Source organism: Oryx dammah, unplaced genomic scaffold, assembly GCF_014754425.2.
Source record: "Oryx dammah isolate SB20612 unplaced genomic scaffold, SCBI_Odam_1.1 HiC_scaffold_13, whole genome shotgun sequence".
Taxonomy (NCBI): Eukaryota; Metazoa; Chordata; class Mammalia; order Artiodactyla; family Bovidae; genus Oryx; species Oryx dammah.
This window is the reverse complement of record NW_024070197.1, coordinates 39,616,693-39,635,028: the sequence shown is the minus strand read 5'-3', so window position 1 is coordinate 39,635,028 and position 18,336 is coordinate 39,616,693. Positions and strand designations below refer to the sequence as shown.

General features: G+C 54.4%; 2 protein-coding genes across 5 annotated transcripts in view; both read left to right on the top strand.

The window, feature by feature from the left end:
* Positions 1-9,814, top strand: part of NLRC5 (NLR family CARD domain containing 5) — a 90,950-nt gene extending 81,136 nt beyond the window's left edge. For 2 of the 4 annotated variants that reach the window (XM_040253937.1, XM_040253935.1), the window contains 13 exons: positions 642-725; positions 1,370-1,453; positions 2,085-2,168; positions 3,564-3,647; positions 4,032-4,115; positions 4,393-4,476; positions 4,618-4,695; positions 5,403-5,486; positions 5,573-5,644; positions 5,897-5,980; positions 7,377-7,460; positions 7,780-7,863; positions 8,778-9,814. In XM_040253937.1, coding sequence (XP_040109871.1) covers positions 642-725; positions 1,370-1,453; positions 2,085-2,168; positions 3,564-3,647; positions 4,032-4,115; positions 4,393-4,476; positions 4,618-4,695; positions 5,403-5,486; positions 5,573-5,644; positions 5,897-5,980; positions 7,377-7,460; positions 7,780-7,863; positions 8,778-8,892 — 1,105 coding nt within the window. In that variant the 3' untranslated portion in view covers positions 8,893-9,814. The remainder of the gene's footprint in view (positions 1-641; positions 726-1,369; positions 1,454-2,084; positions 2,169-3,563; positions 3,648-4,031; positions 4,116-4,392; positions 4,477-4,617; positions 4,696-5,402; positions 5,487-5,572; positions 5,645-5,896; positions 5,981-7,376; positions 7,461-7,779; positions 7,864-8,777) is intronic. The other 2 variants (XM_040253939.1, XM_040253936.1) reach the window with 1 other exon arrangement.
* A 7,457-nt stretch (positions 9,815-17,271) lies between these two features.
* Positions 17,272-18,336, top strand: part of CPNE2 (copine 2) — a 52,929-nt gene continuing 51,864 nt past the window's right edge. The window contains exon 1 of the mRNA XM_040253930.1: positions 17,272-17,484. The gene's annotated coding sequence lies outside the window, so the exon portion shown is untranslated. The remainder of the gene's footprint in view (positions 17,485-18,336) is intronic.

Below are 18,336 nucleotides of genomic sequence, written 5' to 3'. Positions count from 1 at the left end.
TGCCACTGTGCCTTTAAACACCCTCTCCAGTACTTGCTATGCTTTTTTGTTGTTTAAAAATAAATAAATAAAGATGAAGGGCTCGTGGGAAATGAGGGTAATGGCACCCCACTCCAGTACTCTTGCCTGGAGAATCCCATGGATGGAGGAGCCTGGTAGGCTGCAGCCCATGGGGTCGCTAAGAGTCCGGCACGACTGAGCGACTTCACTTTCACTTTTCACTTTCCTGCATCGGAGAAGGAAATGGCAACCCACTCCAGTGTTCTTGCCTGGAGAATCCCAGGGACGGGGGCGCCTGGTGGGCTGCCGTCTATGGGGTCGCACAGAGTCAGACACGACTGAAGTGACTTAGCAGCAGCAGCTAGATTTTACAAGCGATGCCTGATTATGGCAGACATTGTGAAGCTGCTACCTGAATGACTGGTTTAAGGAACTATTCAACTAGTCTATGTTCCTGCCTCCAACCTGTATCTTGACTTAATGATTGCCTGATGGGAGAGGTTTATGAAGGGAAGGTGGGTCCCCTCCCACTGCCCCAGGAACCACTCCCCACCCCCACCTCCCTGCCCTCTGCCACTACCATCCAAGAGCTCCCAGACCCCGAGCTCCTCCCTGACCTGCTGCCTTTTGACCTCCACCAGGCTGACCTACAGCTGTTTGAGCTCCAAGGGGCTAGCCCACCTGACATCTGGTCTGAGCCACTGTCACCTTCTGGAGGAGCTGGAGTGAGTCACGGATTGGAAGGGTCTGGGGACCCAGCCGAGGGAAGGGGTGGAGAGGACAGTTGGGCCTTTGCTAAAGTGGGTGGTGGGAATTCAGACTATTGCTTTTTTCCCTGATGAAGGCCAGCAACTCTGAGTGTGGTTTAGGGAAGGCTGAGTGCTGCGTTCTTGGTCCTGACTTTATCAGTCACTCAGAGTGACCTTGAACGAGTAACTGTGCCTCTTTAGGCTTGGACTAGACTTAGACTTAGAGTAGACCTACAGCCTCATCTGGGGCTCATCACCTTTCTCTGTCTAGAGTGGTGTTGGGTACAGAGAGAGCTTAGGGGCAGAAGGGATCATTGAATGTGTGTGTGTACGTGCCCCTTGTCCCTGGCTTCCTCTGGTACAGCCATCATCCAGAGCATCCTTTCTCAGGTGGGTCAGCTATGACTGCAATGCGTCCCTCCTTGGGGACCTCTGAGCCCGACCCTTGGGGCCAGGAATGCCCCCATGGAGCCTGGATAGGAAGCATAGTCTGGGACCTGCAGACCCAGAGCTAGTCTCCTAGGGGTGACTCAGAGGGTGTGGAGGTGCTGATGAGGCAGCTCAGTTCCAGGGGCTGGGCAGGCTTTTCTAACCCTTATCTCATGCTTGGTCCCCTCCAGCTTGTCTAACAATCAACTTGGAGACGAGGGCACCAAGGTGTTGTTGGGGGCCCTTGAGGGCAAGTGCAGGCTGAAGAGGCTTGAGTAAGTGGTGGTGGTTAATGGGGGTGGGGGCAGGGGTCTTGGGAGCATGCCTCAAAACTGTTGTATCTCTTATGAACACGACTGTCACTGTCCTCGATGGACCCAGGTGAGCTGAACGCCCTCCCCTTTTACTTCCTTACCTGGCTCTTGAGTGTTAACTAAAATACCAGCTCATAAGAAACAGAACACCCACTCAAAGCAACCCAACCCAGAACTATATTAACTCATGTCATGGAAAATGACAAGGCAGCTGACTTCAGGCTTGGCTGGATCCAGGTTCTGTATTTGTTCCTCTTTTTCTTTCTTTCTCTGTCTCCCCACCTTGACTTCATCCTCAGGCAGTGTTCCTCATCTGTGAAACGGAGATGACTGTGTATCACATCATCTCTACATGGCCCTTAGTATGTGCTTGCTTACTAATCAGTAGTCTGGGTCTAGTGTGATTCAGCGCACAGAACTGCTGCCTGGATGACCTTAATCATTTGTACAGAGAAACAGCATTTGAATTTCCCAGTGCAGGTTTGTTTGTACAGTTATTTTCTAAATGCTACGTGGCTGTCTTGGAGATCACTGGTCATTGCCGAGCACTCGAGGCCCACACTAAGTCCTCCTGTGGCCTCCTCTCCTCCAGCCTCAGCCACCTCCCACTGGGCGGCTCCAGCCTGGCTGTGCTCATTCAAGGACTAGGCCACATGGCACTCTTGCAGAGCCTCCGGTGAGTGACCCCATGGGAGTGAGTGGGGGGCATAGTGCCCAGCTTGGCTGGGACCACCCGTCCAGGGGAGCCCTGGGGCACCTTCCCGAGAACCGCCATGGCTCCCGTCCTCGGGACATTCCTGTACCCTCCCAGGTCAGTGACACAGCCTTCCACTACCCAGGTGGCTCAATGAGTAAAGAATCCGCCTGCAATGCAGGACACGTGGGTTCGGTCCCTGGGTTGGGAAGATCCCCTGGAGGAGGAAGTGGCAACCCACTTCAGTACTCTCACCTGGAGAGTCCCATGGACAGAGGAGCCTGGCGGGTGTCAGTTCATGGGGCTGCGAAGAGCTGGACACGACTGAGCGACCAAGCACGCACACGCAGCCTCCTCCTGGAGAGCGGCCAGAAGGGGCGGGGCCCGAGTCCTAGGGCAGCCCTCCGTGTGCACAAATTCATCCTGTGTTCTTGTTTCTGATTCATGACGTGGGTGGCCTAGATTCTGCATTTCAAGCTCCCAGGGGATGCCCATTTTGGGGGCCACAGAGCCCACTTTGAGCAGTGCCAGTCTAGTCTCAGAGCTGATGACCTTGATATTTTACCCGTGCCCCTGGCCACTTTGATAAACAAATAGCCCATGTTCTTTTCGTGTAGCCTTTCAAAACAGGAGATATTGTGACTCTGAACAAAGCCAAGACAGGGGAGAGCATGGGGAATATGAGCGCAGAGAGTCTGGGGGACCAGGCCATTTCACCCTAAATTAATTCTCCTAAAGGAGGCTCCCTAAAAATTAGTTTGCAGAACAAAAGACAGCAAAACAACCCTCAGACTAATACTTGGCGTCAGCTGTTTCGTTTGGTTCCCCACTGTCCCTCCCACCCCCACCCTCCCTCCCCCACCCCCACTCCCATCCCCACCCTCCCTCCCCCACCCCCACTCCCATCCCCTGCTACTCAACAGAGGCAGGGTGTGGTCAAGTGCAGAAAAGACCATAAATTGACTGATTTTAAGGAAAAGCCCACTATTTGTATAGATTAGAGCAGGGTGAGTTGTGAGAGACATGTGATATTGACATTCAAGCCGGGCTGGCCTGAAGATCCCCAAATCGGGTGCTGAGGTGAAGCCTGGCCAAACCAAAAAATGAGGCTACTGTTCCAGGCCAATGGCTCTGGGCTTCCATTTCCACCTTGCCTGTGAGTCCCTGGGAGTCTTTGGCCCACCACAGCTCCTCCCTGGGCCTCTGATTTCTCATCTGGATATTGGGTACAGTCTGCCCACCTTGCCCATTCCCATCCCCTGAAAGTTTTGTGACTGGTGTATGAGTTCTTGGATGTGTAAAGGCTTTGCAAACTGTAGAGTGCTGAGCACAGCACTTGCAAATGCCTTTACTCCTGACTGAGGCCTGCTTCTCCAGTCTGAGGAGGAGCAACATCGATGATGTCGGCTGCTGCCACCTTTCGAAGGCTCTCAGAGCTGCCACCAGCTTGGAGGAGCTGAGGTGAGTTGCCTGTCCCTCCCCCAGACCCAAGACAACTTTGGCAGGGCAAGGTGACAAAAGTAAGGGGCTCCTTGAGGACACTCTTCACTTCTTAGTCTTGTCCCCTTCACCCACTTCTATACTGCATAACCCCAGACCCAGGATCTTGGGAGACCCAAAGATAGGATATAGGATATTGATTGCAGCAAGAAGGATTTAGGTCAGACACCAGGGGGATCATCCTAAACAGAAGACAAGAGTTTGGAATCCTCACCCATCATAGGGTGAGGGGACTCACCAGCGTGGCTTGAGGCCCTTCTCTAGACTCTAGCCTCCTCTTCTGGGATGGAGACAAGATGGGTGGTGGGCTGACACTTCCGGTTCTCCTGCTGTTTTCTCCCCAAGCTTGAGCCACAACCAGATCAGAAACGCCGGTGCCCAGGACTTAGCTGCTGTCCTGCCGGGGCTCCCTGAGCTCAGGAAGATAGAGTGAGTGGCCAGCCCTCCAGACAGGGGCCCCCGGCAACCACGCTATGGTCTGGGGAGACTATGGCTTCCTCCCCTAACCCTGGTGTTCAGGCAGTGGGGCTGGTTACCTCCTGACACTGCTGATTAGGGGACCTTGAGCCAGCCCAGCCCCTGCTCCTCTCTGGGTCTTTCTGCCTCATCAGTGGGTGGTGGGGGTTCTGTGGGTTGGGGGGTGCCCAGAGGATGTGGTGGGGTGAGGCATAAGGGAGTCGAGAGTCTGACATCTGCCCCTCTTCAGCCTCTCAGCGAATGGCATCGGCCCAGCAGGGGGAGCGCGGTTGGCAGAATCTCTCACCCTTTGCAGGCACCTTGAGGAGCTGATGTGAGTGTCTGCCCGGGTGGGCTGCCCTCTGCCCTCTGTGTTCTTGTGGCCCACCTGGCACTTGGGTCCCCCACTAGGCACAGGGCAGGGGTCTGGAGCGGGCCAGCCTGGTGCTCAATTTCATCCCCTCTCTTTTTCCAGGCTTGGCTGCAATGCCCTGGGAGATTGCACAGCCTTGGGTCTGGCCAAGGGGCTGCCCCGGCACCTGAGAGTCCTGCAGTGAGTGGCCCCCTGTCTGTGGTGTGTGCAGGGTTAGCGGAAAGCTCCCCCCAACCTCTCCAGGAGCACTAGGGGGTCAAGGCCCCATCGCTGAACGGCCGTGCCGTAGGAGAAACTGGAATGTGTCCTGGGCTCACTGCCCTTCCTCTGAGGCCGGGAAATCAGGGGACCCAGCCTAGTCCGGGCTCAGCCACCAGCCTTTGGCCAAGCCCCTGCCCTTTCTGAGTCTCAGTTTCCTTGTCTGTAAAAGAAGAACAAGGATCCCAGCTTGGTGTACCCTGTGAGCCAGTCTCTGAGGGTAAAGGAGGAAGTGCCAGCAAAGGGCTGTGCAGGAGCAAAGCACCCCGCAGCATGGCCTCAGCACTTTACAGTTTATGTCCAGGTCTCATCTGAGCCCTGTGAGACCACGATTTCTACCGGCTCCATTTTCCAGGCAAGGGAACTAAAGCCAGGAGAAGTATGGAAAGCTTACCCTACTGCCCTGTTCATACATGGAGGAGCCAGGCCTTGAACTTGGGATCTCAGATCCCAAAGCCAGGGCCTCTTCATACCCACCTGTGTCCTGCTTTGGGGCAGGGGTGGGGTTGGGGTGGCAGTTACCCAGAGAGGGTCTAAGGTCTGGCAGTGCAGCCTGAGACGGGCTGAGGCTGGGGGGATCCAGCCCCTCCCAACCCTCCAGGCTGCCCTAACCCCTTCCCTTTCCCCAGCCTGCCATCCAGCCATCTGAGCCCAGAGGGGGTGCTGAGTCTGGGCCAGGCCCTGGATGGATGCCCACACGTAGAAGAGATCAGGTGAGCAGGGGCCCTGGAACCTGGGCAGGGGGCAGGCCGGGGAGGGTCTGGGGCTTCCTCTCACGGCTGTCTCCCCTGCCCTGCAGCTTGGCAGAGAACAGCCTGGCCGGAGGGGTCCCGCATTTCCATCAGGGGCTCCCAGGGCTCCGGCAGCTTGAGTAAGTAGCCTGCTCTGACCAGCTGGGCTGCTGTGGCGGGCAGCCCTTCTTTGGCTAAGCTTGACACCTGGGAAGGTTTTGGAAGTGACAGAGACCTCAGTATGGGGGGAGCCTGGGACAAAAAAGGGGGGCCACTTTCTTAAGACTCTCAGCATGTCCCAGCCCCTAGCCACTCTACTCCCTCCTGCTCTGATTGCAGGCTGGGGCACCCCTGACTCAGACACCTCCATCCCATCCCCTTCTTCTCTCCAGCCTGGTGTCGTGTGAGATTGACAACCAGACCGCCAAGCCCCTTGCTGCCAGCTTTGTGCTCTGTCCAGCCCTGGAAAAAATCATGTGAGTGCTTGTGGGGCTAGCCCGGAGCTGGGAAGAGCAGCCACCTGGGGGCCTGGTTCCTTCCTCCCTGGAGACCTTCTGGTCTTACATGGGGAAGGTCATTCTTGCTCAAACCTCCTCTCGAAGAACTTTTAACACTTGAGCTGCAAGTGTTGTTGGTCTAAGTTGCCAAAGGTCCCCAACCTTTTTGGCACCAGGGACCAATTTTCTGGAAGACAAGTTTTCCATGGACTATGGGGGTTGGGGGGGATGGTTTCAGGATGATTCAAGCACCTTACATGTATTGTACACTTTATTTCTATTATGATATCAGCTCCACCTCATATCATCAGGCATTAGATCCCGGAGGCTGGGGACCCCTGCTCTAAGCCATTCAGCCTCTTCCCCAGCTAAGGAAGGTGGGAGGGAAGGTAGACCAGATGGAGATGAGCTGGATGGTCAGGACCATTGCTCCTGACTCTCCCTTTGGGAGGCGCCTGGATAGACCACCCCACCTGGCTGATGGAGTCTTGATTTTCAAACCACCTGTTAGTAGTGAAGAGTGGCTGAAACCAGCAGGCCCCCTGACCTTCCCCCTGACTGTGTCTACCTCTCCCTTGGCAATCAGAGGTGCTTGGACCTTGGGGCCTGGCAGTATTGCCTCAGAGATAAACTAGACTGCCAGGACCAACCTAGACCCCTGAGCATAGCAAAAGAAAATGAGATTTCCTTAAGTACAGGATATATATAATTTTATAAGATTTTAGGTTTGCATCCTGAAGATTTTAATTGTTCTCATTACTTTATACAACAAAGAGAAAGTCTCAGATCAGTGCTCACTCACCCAACGTGGGTGATTGCCCCTTTTTAGCCAGCATGGGGGCAGACCACGGGGTCAGCACTTTAGGAAGGACACAGGTTCCAGTCAGGAGTGAGTGCCATTGTTTGGCCTGTTGTTATCCTTGTAACTACTTTCTGTTTAGGGTCCCCAACACAGGCTTCTCATTCATAGTAGTGATAGATGTTTCTGAAGATGAATTTCTTAAAGTGAATAAAAGAGGGGATAGAGGACTGATTTAAAGAAAAACATGAAACAAATAATAATACAGGTGGTGGTGCATGGATGTGGCAAAGTCAGGAGGGAGGCCTGTGCATGGTGGAAGTTTAGATCCTGATGTTTCCACAGTCATGTGTCCTGAACTCTCAGGACAGCCAGCTCCTAAGCTGTCTGGGTTCCTGTGGGATGACCAGCTCGGGAAGGGGGTTGGGGAAGTAGGGAGGAGCCCTCTGTGCCTGGTATAGTCTTCAGGGAGGGCACACAGGTCCCCATCAGGCACCTCTCTGGTGCCTGCACAGCAGCCCCCAGCCCTCGCCACTGCCCCCTTGTCTGACTTTCGGACCCCTCCCTACCCTGCAGGCTGTCCTGGAATCTGCTCGGGGATGAGGCAGCTGCTGAGCTGGCCCAGGTCCTGCCGCAGATGGGCCGGCTGAAGAGAGTGGAGTATGATGGGCACATCTGGGGAAGCCAGAAGGGAGTGGGAGGACCAAAGGGGGCCCTGTGTCCTGGGGAAAGCCTGGCCACTGGGTCAGGCCTCTGCCTCCAGGAAGCCCTCCTGGACTTCCCCACTTCGTCCATTAGCTCTCCTGGGTCCCAGTATTCAGCCTTCCCACTGGACTGTTGAACGTTGAGTTCTCTAAGCAGATGTGTGGGGAGCCTGTGTCCCCCAATCTTGTCCTGGGGAAGAGACATAGAGAAATCCCCTAGGCCATCCCCTCCCCATCTCATCTCAATCTCTTTCCCTTTGTTGTCCATCCCGAAGCCTGGAGAAAAATCGGATCACAGCTTATGGAGCCTGGCTCCTGGCTGAAGGGCTGGCACAAGGATCTGGCATCCAAGTCATTCGGTAACAGGGCTTGTGGGGGCAGGGATGGTGGGGGTGGGGTGAGAACAGCAGCCCTGCAATGTAAGAGGACTTCCTGTAGAAGGAGGCAGGACCTGGATTGGGGATTATCAAAGGAGACTTGGACCCACTCATCAGGGATTTGGCAGCAAACAGACCTGGATCAAGCCCCAGCTCTGTCAGTTACCAACTGTGCAATTTCACATCAATAACTCAGCGTCTTTGAATCTCAGTTTCCTCATTTGTAAAATGGCAGTAGTGATAGTATCTACCTCAGAGAGCTGCTCTGCAGACTAAATGATCAGATTAAGCCCCGAGCACGATGCCAGCTATAATCAGGGCCAGTTGCATAGGTTGTGTACTGCATCAAGGCACAGCATCTAAGGGACACCATTCACATAGTAGAAGTATTACATTTCTAGTGGTAGTGAGGTGTCTCTCTCTATAAAATTCAATATATTATGACAGTCAGACAATGGAAGTGGTGCCATAAAGAAGGGGAGCTTTTTTCTCATTTATGCAATGTGTCATATGGGCATGGCTCTGGGGAAGAGGCTAGCTTCTGAGAAGGGGAAGAAAGTGGAGGGGACTTCTCTAGTAATCCAGTAGTTACAGCTCCATGCTTCCACTTCAGGGGGCACAGGTTCAATCCCTGGTCCAGGAACTAAGATCCTGCATGCTGCAAAGTGCAGCAAAAAAAAAGATGGAGTGGAAGAAGTTAGGGTAAGCATGGGGGATACCATCTCCCGAAGGCAGCCATGCTGGCCTTCCACCTGCTCTTGCCTGCCACCTAACTCTGACAGCAGCTCTTCCCCTTTGGGGCCTCAGTTTCCCCATCTGTAGGTAGGACAGAGGGCAGAGAGAAGAGGGTAAGTGAGCAGCGCCCAGTGCTAAGTGTCTGTCTCTGTGCCCGGCAGCCTCTGGAATAACCCCATTCCCCCGGACATGGCCCAGCATCTGCAGAACCAGGAGCCCAGGCTGGACTTTGATTTCTTTGACAACCAGCCACAGGTCATCCCTCAGGGTACCTGATGGTGCCCTCAAGTCCCTTTGAATCCAGCCGACTGATGCCAGTTTTCATCCACGAGGACAGAGGGCTCATGAAAAAAGCTGGCTGTCCCTGGATCAAGAAGGAGAAACACGCTTTTCCTGCAACAGTCTTCAGGGAGGACATTTTTGGTGACGAAGAACGGAGTATGACTACCCTACATCCCTTGGGACATGCATGACCAGTCAGGAACATGAAGCACAATGAGCATGTCATGGTGTGGCGTGTGATGTGGAAGGTCACACGTGGCAACATTCCATGTGACATTGTATGATACCTGCAATGTGGCCCGTGGGTCAATGGCATGGGTCCCAGCACTACACGTGATGGGTAGTGCATATATGAGACATGACAGACGTCCAGGTCTTGTGCCATGTGACTGGCCATATTCCCTCAGGCTGGTCCAAGATCTAATTTATTACTTTTTAAAACCAAATCTGTATTTATAAATTGCATTTCCAGAGCAGCTAAACCAGGGAACGTCTTCTGCCCAGAATGGGCTGGGGAGACTGTCCAAGCACTGACAAGGCAGGGATTTAGCCATGAGGCTTCTGAATGAGTGTCTTCCAGCCTCAAATCTCAGTTTTCCCATCTGTAAACTGGATCACCCCCTCTCCCTTAATTTCTAAGGACTTTGGGCGCAGCTCCAGGTTGAGCCAGCATGACCTGGGACGGGCCCAGTCTGTGTGGTGTAAGGGATGAAGCTAGGCCTAAGGGTGCAGAGGGCGGGGACTGTCAAGACAGTCAGGAAAGACCGCTGGATCCAGCCACTACCTCAGCACAATCTGCACAAGTGCCCAGGGGCTGCATGCTACACCGTGTCCTCGTTACTTCCAAGAGGGGCCAAGGGTGGTCCTGCTGCACTGTAAGCCTAGTTTGACCAATAAATGTGGGTGATCTTCCAGCCTCTAGTCTCTAGTCTGATGTGTTCTGCCACCTAGCCAAAGTCAGAAATGGTTCCCACCCCACCGTGGGGCCTGGAGAGCAGCCAGAACACAGAGAAACGTGCTGAGATGAGCACTGGCCCAGGAGTCAGGAGACACGGGGTCAGGTCCAGACCCTGTCATGGTCTGTGACCATAGGTAAGTCACCTCCTCTCTCCAGAGCTTACCTGTCGTGTCCGACTCTTTGCGACCCCATGGACTGTAGCCTGCCAGGCTCCTCTGTCCATGGGATTCTCCAGGCAAAAATACTGGAGTGGGTTGCCATTTCCTCTCCAGCAGATCTTTCCAACCCAGAGATCGAACCCTGGTCTCCTACACTGCAGGCAGATTCTTTCTCATCTGAGCCACCAGGGAAGCCCGAGCTTACCTATACCATAAGGCTATTGTAAAAGCTCTTAGTGTTAAAAAGAGTCTTTGTTTGGCTTGCGATATATCTACACTCTTCTCTGATTTGTCAATATTTTAAATTGGGAACTTGTACCCCAAATTCACCTTTCAGCTTCTCTTAGGTGCTAGTCCAGCATTCCTACTCAAGAGCAATCTGCTGGGGACATCTGAGTGTGTCCTTTAGATGTGGCGCACATCCCTCAGTTTGTCACCATCCCCAGCACTCCCCTCCCTCTTGCTACTTGCCTGGGAACTCCTGGCTAAAAGGTTTCCACAGGCAGGTGGTACATTAAGAATATGGCTTTGGAAGTCAGATGGGCATGGAATGGAATATGACTTGACCCCTTGTCACCAGCCCTCAAGGCCAGGAGCTGATCCTTTATGTGTGAGTAACACCCCTGGCCTCCCAGGACTTTTGGAGGGGTCAGGGAGCAAGTACACAGAGTCCCTAGGATGAAGAAGGTATCTGTTACATGCTCATTCATTACATACCCCTTTTAGGGCTGAATGTCATATGAAGTGGAGAGGTGTCTGAAGTGGCAGGTGGAGAGCACCCCTTGTCCATCACCCACCTGTAGGTTGAACAAATTGGTATCTGGGGAGCTTTCATCCAGAGCTACAGTCCCATGTGAAAAGTGGAGCAGGGAGGGTGCAGTTACTGCTGAGCCCCACTGGAGGGCAGGCTGGCCCACTGGCAAGTCCTGAGATCGCTTCACTGCTGTATCCAGAAGTTAGGTGGTGATGCTGGAGGCTGGCATGGAGTGGGGCCAGCAGCCTGGTCATGGGGGAGAAGGGTGGGCAGTAGAAGATTCAAGAAGTTTACCTGGAAACCTTGAGCCCCAATTCAGTCTTTCCCTTCTGGGAAATGATGCCAAGGCCATCATGGTGCACCTTCACACTGAGGGGGTTTGTACTGCCTTCTCCTCTTGTCTAAGACTGGAGGATGAATTCCTCAAAGCCTGAGGAGCCCTTGACCATGGAGGTCACAGCTGAGGAAGAACAGCGTGGATTGAAAGCTCCAGGCCAGGTGGGTTGCACACCAAGCAGAACCCAGAGCTCAGAGCCACTGTTCATTTGCTGCTTGTTTTCCCTTCTTCTTTCCCCTTTGCTGCTGCTGCTGCTAAGTCGCTCCAGTCGTGTCTGACTCTGTGCAACCCCATAGATGGCAGCCCACCAGTCTCCTCCATCCCTGGGATTCTCCAGGCAAGAACACTGGAGTGGGTTGCCATTTCCTTCTCCAATGCCTGAAAGTGAAATCACTCAGTTGGGTCTTTGTCCAAGTTCTAAACTCCAAGAAACTTGCAGCAAATGCTCTGAAATAAACCTCAGCACTGTCAGCCCTGAAGAGCTGCCCGGGCTGACGTCAGGGACAGTCACCATGCTCATTTTACTAAAAAACTTACTCTCCGGGGACTTCCCTGGTGGTCCAGTGGTTAGGAATCTTCCTTCCAATGCAGGGGGCCCAGGTTCCCTCCCTGGTTGGGGAACTAGGATCCCATATGCCATGGGGCAACTTAGCCCATGCACCATAACTACTGAGCCCGCGTGCCACAACCTAAGACCCAAAGCAGCCAAATAAATAAATATTTTTAAAATGGCCACACTTGGTTTCCTGGAGCATAGCAACTTCAGTGTTCTTGCCTGGAGAATTCCCATGGATGGAGGAGCCTGGTGGGCTGCAGTCCATGGGGTCGCAAAGAATCAGACATGACTGAGCGACTAAGCACACTCACTTGGTTTAAAAAATAGAAACTACCTTTCCCGCAACCAACTTGTTTCCAGGCTGGGACTGTCTTTCTACCCCACACTCTTTCCTTCCCAAAGTAAGCCTCAGTTTAAACAGATAAATGAAAACAGATAAAGAAACCTAAGGCTCTGGGCTAGTAATCAAAATGGAGCTCCATGTGCTCACTCTGGCAGCACACGTACTAAAAACATGCTGCCCGTTTCTGTGCCTGAGTCTTCTCACGAAGAATGTGACCAGGCTGGTGAGTTCCCAGGTCTAACTGCAAGGCTAGGATCAGCTTATTTTGCTACTTTGTCCCTTGGCCTCCATCCTATGGTTTTACAGACTCCCTTTCTGAAGGGAGTCATAGAACTTAGGTCTCAGATCCTCCCAAATTGCCCCCTCCATCCTTCCCCTAAACACATGTCTGAAGTTCACGCTCCGAGCCAGTACCTCTCGAGCTGAAAAAAAAAAAAAAATCACCGTTATAGACACTGTCGTGTACTGAACCATCTGAGGAGTTCATTAACGCAAATTCTGATTCAGCAGGTCTGGGGTGGGGCCTGGGATTCTGCATTTCTAAGAAGCGCCTGAGTGATGTCAGTGCTGCTGGTTGCACTGAGTAAAACCACAGACCGGTGAGTGGATCTCAAGCCGGACTGCACATTAGAATCACCTGAGGAGCTTTTTAACCTCCTTTCCTAAGAATGGAGTGGTACTTCAAAAGCTCCACAGGTGATTCTGATGTGCAGCTACGGTGGCGACCCACTAGAGTATGCTGCCCCTCAGGCGAGGTAAACCTTTACATGTATGTTCCTTATCTTTTCCTGTTAGATCCTGGTGACCCTCCTTCCCCAGACGAGGACACTGAGACCCAGAGATTCTTCCTAATTTGCCCAAAGGCAGTCTAGTAAGCACTGTGTGTGAAAGCTAGTAAATGCTAGTGCCAGGAGTCGAACCTGGGTCTTTACAAACTTTTTGGTTGTTTTCTTTACAGTTTATTGAGATATAATTGACACATAGCACTGTATAAGTTTAGGGCTTCCCAGGTGGCTCAGGGGTAAAGACTCTGCCTGCTAATGCAGGAGATGCAGGTTCAATCCCTGGGTCTGGAAGACCCCTGGAGGAGGAAATGGCAACCCACTCCAGGCAACCCAATCCATAGGATTTCTCCAACCTGGGAAATCCCATGGACACAGGAGCCTGGTGGGCTACAGTCCATGGGGTTGCAGAGTCGGACACAACAGAGCACACATGCCCTGTATAAATTTAAAATGTATGATAAAGTGACTTATGAATACATACATTGTGAGATGATTACCATGCTAAGTTTATTAACATGCATCATTTCCTATAGATACAAATTTTTTTAAAAATGTTTTTTCCTTGAGAGAACTCTTAGGATCTACTCTCTTAACAACTTTCAAATTTTGCGACTCTGAATCCCACAGGCGGTGCCCCAGTTTCTGCATCTGTTTAGTGAGGGCATGAGCAAAATGAGTCAAAGCACAAGGACCTACTTTCTCCCGGTGCAAGATGACCTGATGGCTCATCACTGCACTCCCTCAGGTGGGGTCTGAATCCTTGGCCTGCTGCCTGTCCTGGTGAGAGTTCTGTAGGACTTCACCCTCTGGGAACTCTTCTAGACCCATAGCCACAGTCTCGGTGACAATGTCCTCCATTTTACAAATGAGGCCCAGAGACGCACACGATGTTCCCAAAGTCACACAGCAAGTATTTAGCGGAGCTCCAGTTCCAACTTTGGGGCATTTAAGAAGGGAGGACTTTGGGGTGGTCCTGGCTGGGGTCTGTGTGTGTTCCTCAAAGAGAAGGCCCCCTAGGAAGGCACAGGGGCTCTATGACCTGCTAGCCTTGCCTCTGGCCCTCAGCCCCACCTTTATGTGGGCAAGGCCAGGCCTGAGGGCGGTGGCCCCAGACAGAACTGTGTGTGCCATCTGGACATATCTGGAGCTCCCTGGATGAGACCTCGCAGTGGCTGGTTTGGTAAAGATCCTCCCAGGACTGGGCCCAGGGGCAGCTGGTCTTCCTCCCTCCCGCAGCCACCCCAGCACAGCACCCCACCCCCACCCAGTGTGACCCCAGAGCTGGAGCCCTGGCCCCCCAACCCCGCCTTTTGCCTTTGGAAGCCACACCTTGTTGCTCATCCCACACCAGCCTCAGCCCTGCCCTGGCTGCCCAGAAATTGACCTTTGCCCTGAGGAGGAGGTGACAGAAGAGGAACTTTCCCTAGAGAGCAAACTCCAGATGGGGTCCTCAGGTTGCGTCTCGGAGGCCAGAATCCTCAGTCTTCTGTGCCGTAGTCCCCACCCCTGCACCCACTTGCACCCTGCAGTACAAGACCTGGGCTGGTGGGCATGTCTGGGGCTGATAAAGGGCAAATCCAAGGAAGTGGGGGAGTCCTGGGCATCCTGACCCTGGAAGGAGCTATCTCTGTATTAGAGTGACTACAACCCTGGATCTTAAAAGTAGTAATAACAACAGGCTAGCCCTGCTGTCCAGGCATGCCTGGTACCAGGCTAGACACCAGATACTAACTCTGTCCTTCCCTTTTACAGAGGAGGAAACTGAGGCCCAGAGGATTGAGTGATCTCACCTAGGTGGTCACTGGACAGGCTGGAATGCAAACCGGGGGCCACAACTCGGTGCCTGAGATGTAGGAGTGGGGTGAGCCACACCCACCTCTCAGTGAGATCCTGGAGTGGGATGTCTCTATCACTAATGTGTCTCTACATCAACCCCCTTTGTGAGCTGATGGTATTTTCTAAAGATGGTCACCATAATATCTCCCCTCCCACATGGTCTTCCTAAAGATAAAGATGATTCCTAAAACCTCCTCTCACCTAAAGGTGGGGCCTATGGAACGAGCCAGTGACTATAGTCAAAGTGACGTTATACGAATTCCAAAGCCAAGTCCTAGAAAAGATAATAAGGCTGCCACCTGGTTCCCTTGGATACTCGCACTTGGAACCCAGCCGCCATGCTATGAGGAAGCCCAGGCCACATGGAAGGGTCACAGGTAGGTGTTCCAGCCGCAGTCCCAGCTGACAGCCAGCATCGATTGCCAGATAAATGTGTAAGAAAACTTCTAGATGACTCCAGGCCCGGCCACGGCCTGACTGCAAATCTGTGAGAAACCCTGAGCAAGAACTGCCACAGTTGAGCCAGAAGGCCCCCAGAGCCCTGAGAAACGACAATGTTTGGGGTGATTTAAGAGGTCGTGTAGATGACTGGACACGCTCCATCCTCACCCTGCTTACACACACCTGAGGCCAGCCAGGGCCTCCAACACAGGCGGTGCTGCTTAAAGTCAGTCTAATCCACGAGCCATAGGTGCACGTGGACACACATACCCTCCTATCAGCCCTTTTTAGAGAAATGGAGGCTTCCCAACTGTGCACAGAGAAGTCTCTATCAGGGCAAGAAAAGACTTCAACATTTTGTAGTAACAGCCCTGTATTGTGTGTGGATCAAAGACAGACTGTAGAATCCACCGTGATGGACAGTTGGCCTTAAACAACTGACCTCTATGCTCTCCTAATTCCTGACATTAAAAAAAAAAAACTTTATTGAGATATAATTCACATGCTATAACATTCACCTCTTTAAAGTATACAAGTCAATGGTTTTGAATACATCTACAGATGTGTAACTATCACTATAATTTTATAATTTTTAACTAATTAGCCTGAGCCAGGTCTTAGTTGCAGCACTCAGGATCTTTGATTTTCTTTGTGGCATGTGGGATCCTTAGTTGAGGCACAGAAATTCTTATTTGTGGGATCTAGTTCCCGGACCAGGGATAGAACCCGGGGCCCCCTGCACGTGAGTGCAGAGGCTTAGCCACTGGACCACCAGGGAAGTTCCCTTTGTACTGTTCATACAGTAGTATGATTGCCTGGGCCATGATCTTGCCTCTGAGAGGTGAGCACCTTAAGGGAAGGGACTCTCAGCTTGGATTCACCACCATCCATCCCAGCGCCTGACTCTTCTGCTCTGGAGCAAGGAGAGGACAGGGACTCTAGGGGTCAGATCAATCAGGAAAGGCTTCCTGGAAGAAGAGGGGCTGCAGCTGGCTCTAAGAATGACTCTGGATTGGTTTGCCCTACAGCTGGGCTGAGGGCTTTGAGGACTTTTAGGTGGAAGAAAGAGGAGAGAGTTTGTAGGAAAGAAGGATGGATGGGGGAGCAGGCAGGCAGAGAACAAAGCTCAGAGCCCTGGGGCTGTTTAACAGCCGCCCTCTAAGGCTGCAAAGTGCCAGTGACTCAGAAGTGGAGGGAGGCTCTCTGGCTGCAACGTGAGTCTCCCAGTTAACCCTCGCCTGCCTGGAATGGAAAACTCACAACCCAAGTGCTCCGGGTTAACTCCAGTCCCTGAGCAGCGGCGCCAAGGGCTTTGGACGTGGACTTGAGGTCCGGAGACCTGTCCTCCACAGTTTGGTTAAATGAGGCTCCTGTCTGGAGCACTGAACTAGGGAGAGGGGTCCCCTGCACGCGAGTGGGGAGCAGGCACGGAAATACTGTCGAGTGACCTGTAGCTCGAAATCGGTGCCTCTTATAGGGGAAAGAGGGCCGCCGCCGAAGGATGGACTGGGCGCCAGGCTCTCAGGGGCCCGCCTAGTCGCCCTCCCGCTGCCTAGTCCCAGACACCGTTCGAACTGTCTTTATCCCATTGTCTCTGTCAGAGAAATACGTATGTGTGGTATGTGTCATCTTCCCAGTTCCTGGCGGCGACAAGAAAACGCCGAGCTCTTTTACTAAGAAAAAAAGAAAAAAGGGGAGGAGTGGAGAGAAAACACGGCGATCCCAGTGCTGTCAGTACAGTCCAGAACCAAACCCCGTGGTGCATCCCCCGAGGGCGCAGCGTTGAGTCCAACAGCCCCTGGGGTCGAGGCAGCAGGCGGCGCCTTACGGCCCCGCAGGCCCGGGCAGAGCCCACCCTTGGACCCAGGCGCACAGTGCAGGCAACTCGGAGGTGCCCGCAGCTCGGACTAGGCCGGCCTGGGGCGAGTGCGAGCCACCTGGCGTTCCGATCCGCGGAGTCCTAGCGGGCAACGTTAGGACCCTCGGATCCCCCGCCTCGAACCCACGGGGCCCCGAGGCGCTGGGAGCCCCGAGCACCAGGGCGCGCCAGCCGCAGGGTCCGAACCACCGGTGGCGGGCGGGACAGCGCCCCCGCTCCGCCCGTGGGAGCGCTCGCCCCTCCAGGAAGCGCCCGCCTCGCCTCCCATTTCCCGCCCCACGCCCGCCCCCTCCTCGGCCGAGGGAGGAGCCCGAGCGGCAGCCAACGCCGCCGCCGCCCGCCCGGCCCGGGAGGAGGACCGGACCGCTAGCGGCTGGGAGCGCACGCGAGCTGGCCATGGCCGCAGGGGCAGCGCCCTGAGCCCGTCCCGCGCCCGCGGGCCCGGCCGAGCAGGGGAGCACCCTGGGATGCCCCAGTGGCCCGGAGCGCAGGGAGCGGCAGCCGCGCGGTGACGGGGAGCGGCGCCCGCCGGACCCGCGGTGAGCGGGGGCCCTGGCGGGCAAAGGGGCGGGCTGGGGCCCGTGGCGCGAGGGCTCAAGTTCAGCCTGGGGACTTGGCTTCTGGAGCCAGTGGCGAGCTGGAAGGAAGCTGGGTTCGGCTTCGAGGGGCTGCGGAGCCCCAAGCCCCTGCCACGGGCTCGCATCCAGACTCCAGCGTTTCGGTGACTCAGCGCCGACCCGGCCACGCGGGGGCGCCCTGGCGTCTTCCCGGACCGCGGGGGAGCCGAGGGCAGGGTGCCGGGAGAACGGAGGTGCCCTCCGGGGTCCGAGCCCAGCCGCGTTCGGACCCTCCTACCTCGCCCGAGGATCCTCGCGGGGAGAGAGGGCGTCGGGAAGGTGGAGTCCCGCCACCGTCGCAGCTGCGGAAGTCTTGGAGTCAGGCTGGCTCGCGGCGCTCCTCGCCAACTTTTGCCCTGCTCCCACCCGGGCCCGCCACCCCCGCCTCCGCCCGCAGCCCCTGGGACCTGCTAGAGAATCAGTTCCCTGCCGGGGAAGGGGGAGTAAAGAGAGGGAGTGGAACTGGGCAGCTTCCCAGAAGTCGGAGTGTGTTTGCAAACTAGTTTTTTTGCAAAAGCTGTCTGGCACCTGTGTGTTTGGAGGTGGGGGGGCGGGGCGGGGAGGGCGGAAGTGTGGGAAAAGAGCAAGACCCTTTCTTCCTTCCAGGTCCCCGTCTCCCCGCAGCGCTGTTTCTTTGAAAAGATAGAGGGCTCTGACTTTCCTCTTCCTATTCCATCCCCCAGCCTCGCTGGGCAAGGCTCTTTGGGGAAGGGTCTCCTTCAGAGAGGGCTGTGATTTGCCCAGGGTCACAGGTGGAACTCAGGGCTCTGGTAG